The following is a 6,000-nucleotide window of genomic DNA, read 5'->3' as shown; positions in this document are numbered from 1 at the left end:
AAGGCGGCGGTGGCGGCACCGAAGCTTCGCTGGCTGCCCTCCCTGCCCTGCCGGGAGCATCGGGTGTGAATTTTACAGGTTTTCCCGAGTTCACTCCCTGCCTATGCCTTTGTCCTTACCCTTATGTATTTGTTTACTCTGTTCTCCAAAAGCAGATGCGTGTATCACAACATTTGTGACCTTCTTTGCATCCTGGTAGTTCCTAAGTTTGTGTTGCTGTCCATGGTGTGCTGGTCCATAACACTGGAGCTGTGCCCTTTAACATCCAGCTTTCCCCTCTGGGTTTTGTTTTATACCTACTAATGCTTTTCCCATCTACACCCACCGAATCAACCAAGATTAAACTTCCTTTCCACATGTGGAGGTGGAGATGGATACGGCAAAGCTAAAGGATTATCTAAGTTATCTTTTTTTTTTTTTTTCCTCAAAAATGAACAGTGAGTGCTGGGGACAGGAGTGTTTCTCCTTCCTACATACCAAAGAAACTGTGTGGCTGAGGGGTTTTGTCACCACAGGCGAGTTGCACAGGCAGTGAGTAGCTGGTAACATTGGTACACAGCTAAAAGAGCTGCATCACTTTGTTGAAGGCTCTGAGGAACAGACATAGTTATGTGGTAGGATACCAAGACGCTGCATTTGGGGTGTACTAGTGCTGATCTTATATCCACTTGTGTGCATAATTGCAGCTGTCATTGATTGGGAAATCCAGTTGCATGGCCTCTCAACTCTAAGACTGGGAATGCCCTGAAATGACAGTCTTTGCTTCTTAGTGAGGTTTTGAAATTCGAACACAAGCTTTCTAATAGTATTAAATGGGATTATTTAATTTGTATATTAGTGTGTGTATGTGCCAGGTCTTATTCCATGGTCTAGTTATGGACAAGCTTCACCAATTCTTTTACAAAGTCAAAGTCTTTTCCACAAGGGAGATTAGAGGTGAAGTTTAAAGTTCTACTCTGAGAAAAAAGGGAAAACCCCGTGCAGTATTTCAGTATATGTTCACTGATACATTGCTGTCATAGTATTTCTTCTGGTTTAGGTTTCAGTAGGCATAATAGACACTGTCAATTCCAAAAAAGACATTTATTTCAATTGTACAGCATTGGGGAATTAATTATATAGTCTAAGTTAGAGTGGTGTAAAGAATATGAATCTTTTTCTTTAAAGATTTTTTTTGTTCTGTTTTATGTTTACTAATACTAACTGTTTTGGCTTATGTGTTTTTCCTATAGTGAATAATTAAACTGTTTGAGGACAATATGGAGCAAGTTTCCTAAAATGTCTTAATTATGTTTGACTTCTTTGAGCTATCTGAAGTGGGTTTCTATCTTACTGAAATGATAAAACATTTTAACTTTAGCTTGTTGCACAATAAGGCAAAAAAGCCTCCTTTTTAACAAAACTTATGAAATGTGTTAGTGGTTTAGGAAATGTGCAGGCCTGCTTGAAAAAAATATAGTTGATATATTGCAGGCTTTTTATGTTTTTGAAAGGGTTGAACTTAACTGAGAGATTAGGAACTGAAGTTTGGTTTCTCCTATATGACTTTCATATGACTAGTAATAGAAATGTTAATATTTCTGCACAGCACTTACCATCAATAGGCAGCTTAGAAATGCCAGCTGTAATTAAAATACTTCGATATAGGAAAACACTTGACTATTAGCATGATTGAGCAAAAATAACTTAAGTAAGTACCATTGCTATTTATATACTCTTTTGGTGCAGAAATCTCTTTACAAAAATTATCTCAAAACATAATTACTTTGAAAAAACTTTTAGCAATTACCATAACTTAAATAAATCTTTTCCTATTGCTTCATAGAATTTTCATTTCTAAATAAACGAATTGAAACTATGCCAACTGAACATCCTAGTAATACAGTATTTTATTAATTAATAAATTGATTGTTTAATTATTTAAGGCTCATTTTAAACTTTCTGTCCTGCCACTGCAATTTTCAGACCAATTTTAATTTTTTGATTATTTATTTTGAAGGTGATTGATTTTGCAATGGTAATGTTCCTTTTAAGACTAAAAGATTCAGAATAAAATATGTTATGACATAGTGGAATATACATGATGTGAAACTTAAAGTTGGTGAATGGCACTCCCTTTCAACTCAATGGGCACAGGAACAAGTGCTGATTTGGTCAGTACTAACCTACCCAGATTCCTCCTTTGTGGGAAGGGACCCCTCTTTACCTGTCACTGTTGTAACTCCCTTGGATCAGGAGGGGTTGTTTGTGTGTGCAGGTACAATGCACCTGCTACTTCTGATCTGGGAGGAAACATAAATTACCCAGGGAAGTTGGGGAGGCCCCATCATCCCTGAAAGTGTTCAAGGCCAGGCTGGATGGCAACCTGGTCTAGTGGGAGGTGTCCTTGCCCATGGCAAGGGGGTTGGAACAAGATGATCTTCAAGGTCCCTTCCAACCTAAACCATTCTATGATAGTGACCAAGGATGAGGAAGGGGCTGAGGTACTTAATGCCTTCTTTGCCTCAGTCTTCAGTAGTGGGACCAGTTGTTCCCTGAGTACCCACCCCCCTGAGCTAGAAGACAGGGACAGGGAGCAAAATGGAGCCCCCATAATTCACTGGGAAATGGTGAGTGACCTGCTACAGCACTTAGATACATGCAAGTCTATGAGTTTTACACCTAAATTCAATTCCTTGCAGGATCTTTGGCCTGTGTCGGTGGCATAAATTAGAAGTAAAGCTGTTGAATTTAACTCCCATCACATTTTAAAGTCACCCAATGAATCCTCGAGTAATATAGCTACTTTATGTGGCAATGTACCCTTGAATTCCAGTCTTTGGGAATGGCTCTTCAGGCAGCTGGGAAGTTTGAATCACCTGGGACTGGGGGCGTGAATTACCCCAAACTTCCATGTCTCTGATAGTGATATAAAACTGTTTTTCTTCATCTGTGTTCTTCTGCAAAACAACTGTTGCTTAGACCTTGTGTTATGCCTGTAAGAAGTGCAAGACAATGAGGAATCAGACCCTATATATTTCTAGTGCATTGGGTTGTTTAAAAAACTTAATTTGGGAATTAATTCAGAAATCACATTTCTTTTTCTCAAAAGTGAATGAAACTTAGCCTTTCCTACTGCTTGTTGAGTGCAGGTTCAAATTGAAGGGATGGAATAATATATTTAATGACTTTAAAATGCAGTTTAAGCATTTCCCTTGTCCTTTTTGTTCTTGGTCTCTTGTTGTTCTTTCTGTGAGTTGGTGACCTCTTGATACTTTTTTTTTTTCTATGAAAAGCCTCTTTTTAACCTGGTAACAGGCAGTCTTAAAATAGAGAGTGAGAATGGGAAGATCTTTGCGCTAAAGACTGCTGCAGGAAGTGCCATTTAAATTCCAGGTGATTAGGCGGAGACCTGAAAATGGCTTGAAAAAAATTTAAGAGGCAGTGCCGAAAGCGAGGGAAAGAATGTGTAAGAGTTGGGATTCATATGCAGACAGAAACATTTACTGACTGAAATGGCTGCTATGCAAATGAAACGTGTAGACACATGAAAGAGCATTTAAGCTGACTTTGTCAAAATCTAGCATGCAATGTCACTGAAGACACCAAAAAAGTAATTCCATAAGTTTTACATCAGGTTCTTTCGGTAACTATAGTGCTTCCACTTTTTCTAGTTCTTTTTAAATAAACAGTTCAAGAGCTCCATCTTCGGGTTTAAATTATTACTGTAAAAAAATATTACTTTCCTTCTGCATTGACTGGACATCCCACAAAGTTATGTATATCTGTTCATACCTTGTCAGTTTGCAAGGCTTGACTTTTCCAGATGCATTTATTCAGTTGCCTTTTCATAAACTTGGAAGACTTTCCTTTCCGTATGATTGTTGTTTTCAGTTTTTCTTTCATTAATTTATTTGGTTTTGGTCGATTATGTTCTTCCTTTCCAATTGTAATACATAAAGAAACTTGACAGTTCTTAAAATATTTATGGATCATATGGACAGATAATTGTGGCAGAAGAAATTTTAAAACAGGCTGGTTTTCAGGTAGGATTTATAATTTGCTATAAATTGGTATGCTTTGATTAAAATCAAAGCAAAAGCTGATTTTTTGTCAATAGAGAATCTGACCCTGTTCTTTTGGGAGGTGAATTTTAGTGAAAAATTGGCTCTTTTTCTGCCAGTGTAACAGAATTCTAAAACACTTAACATAAATATTCCAGTGAGAAAATTGTAATCCATTTAATTTTCAATAAAACCCCTCCAATCCTTCTAGGATGTCTTTGGAGAGAATGAAGTTATTTGAAAAATTTTGCTTCTCAAATTTGTGGAAGTAGTACATAGTGAAGAGATACTGTGAAGTAAACTAAACTGTTAATCACAGAAATCCTTCATATATGAGACTACTCATGATTATCTTCTCTTATTATTGAATTGATGATTTCCCATTATTACTTAAATCAAGATAAATCAAAACAAAGCTGACACTTAACCCTATCTCTCTCATTTCCCCCAGTGGATGCCTTAATCTATAACCAGTTTACCAGAGTATTTATTGTTGCTTTTAGTTTTTGAATATTGAACCTAAGTTAACAACAAGCACTGATCTGGTGCCACATAATTATTTAGCCCATCTTCATAAAATAATTGCTACTGAAGATATGGTCAGTATTTTATTGTATTGTATTCAAGGCTTTCTATGCCTTTGTTATTTACTTTCCCAGATTCCCCAAAAGAATTAGAAATCACAAGCACACTTTAACTCCTAGTAGCCCACGTTCTTTCCAAGCAGGAGGTGGAGACAAAGAACACAAAATATTGAGGGGTCTACTAGCCATTATCTTTCTGCTAGCTTCAGTTCTGTATCTCTGGAAATTCTGTAAAAGAACCTCAGATATGACTTGTGCTAGAATGTTCACCTGAAAGATACTTCAGTTTTCTTTCAGAAGCCTTGTATGTCTTGCAAAGCTTTACAATCCTTATGAACGTGTTTTTAATTTCTATTTAAAATAGAAGAAATGTAAATTAAAATAGCTATAAAATACCTTATATTTCATTTCATGGGGAAATTAAGAGAATCACTATCATGACAGAGCCCAAGCTCATTACTTCATTAATGGTCAGTATACAGATTGATTGACATCCTGACTGAGGGTATCAAAAAAGTGCAGCTAACTTTTATTCTCATTTTGGACAGTGTCTATCCTCACTATTGGACAGTTTTAATTTAAAATGTGACAGGTCTGTTGTAAAACATGAATATATTTAAAACTAAGTCTAAATTTAAGTGCTGTTTAGAATAAAGATGCTTTTTCTGTATCAGGCCTTTGTCATTGTTTTTTGTTGCCTTAATGAGACTTGTGTATTTTGTAAGACATTAGGGAAGTATTAACTTAATATGTATTGAAGAACAAGTCTATTAAAGGATGTAGATTAACCTAAATTATGCTGCTTGCTTTTTCAGATAAATTAAATAGTTTTATTAATGCCATTGTTTTATCTTTTAACAGTTCAGCCCTCAGAGAGATTTTTAAGAAGTGCAGGGCCAAGACACAATAACTTAAAAATAGTGGGATCTGTCATATTTCCAGGTATTTTTCTTTAAACATTAATTAACAATTAGTGAAAATACTGTTTTTACCAAGAAAAGGCTCCTCTTTATCATATCCCTTGTTGCTGAATTGTTTTAAATGTTTGTAAGTGGCTTAATTAATTACAATTCTGTAGTGATTTATGTATACTTAATAGGCTGTCTGACACCATATATTTCTGTCATTGGAATTTATTTTTCATAGTTTTTTTTATTCTTACTGATAATTTTTATAAAACCAAGATAATTATTTTCTGTAATTGTTATAAAAATAGCAACATTCAGTGTACTCTTCTACCTGGCTGTAGGACTCTTGTTCCGACATACTGCTCTCTTGCACTGTCGGTATTCCGACTTCATCTTACTTGTTATATACACAGGACCCGAGACATGAAGTTTGTGTTATATTCTACAACAAAAAATAAGAAGAGT

General features: G+C 35.8%; 1 protein-coding gene across 1 annotated transcript in view; it reads left to right on the top strand.

Moving 5' to 3' along the window:
* ZPBP (zona pellucida binding protein) overlaps positions 1–6,000 on the top strand; it is a 34,655-nt gene that overhangs the window by 3,911 nt on the left and 24,744 nt on the right. The window contains exon 2 of the mRNA XM_009883804.1: positions 5,489–5,569. Within this exon, the coding sequence (XP_009882106.1) occupies positions 5,489–5,569 (81 nt within the window). The remainder of the gene's footprint in view (positions 1–5,488; positions 5,570–6,000) is intronic.

The sequence above is a fragment of the Charadrius vociferus genome, unplaced genomic scaffold (assembly GCF_000708025.1).
Source record: "Charadrius vociferus isolate BGI_N301 unplaced genomic scaffold, ASM70802v2 scaffold103, whole genome shotgun sequence".
NCBI classification, from domain to species: domain Eukaryota; kingdom Metazoa; phylum Chordata; class Aves; order Charadriiformes; family Charadriidae; genus Charadrius; species Charadrius vociferus.
Note: the sequence above shows the minus strand (reverse complement) of the source record. Positions and strands in the feature narration are given on the sequence as shown.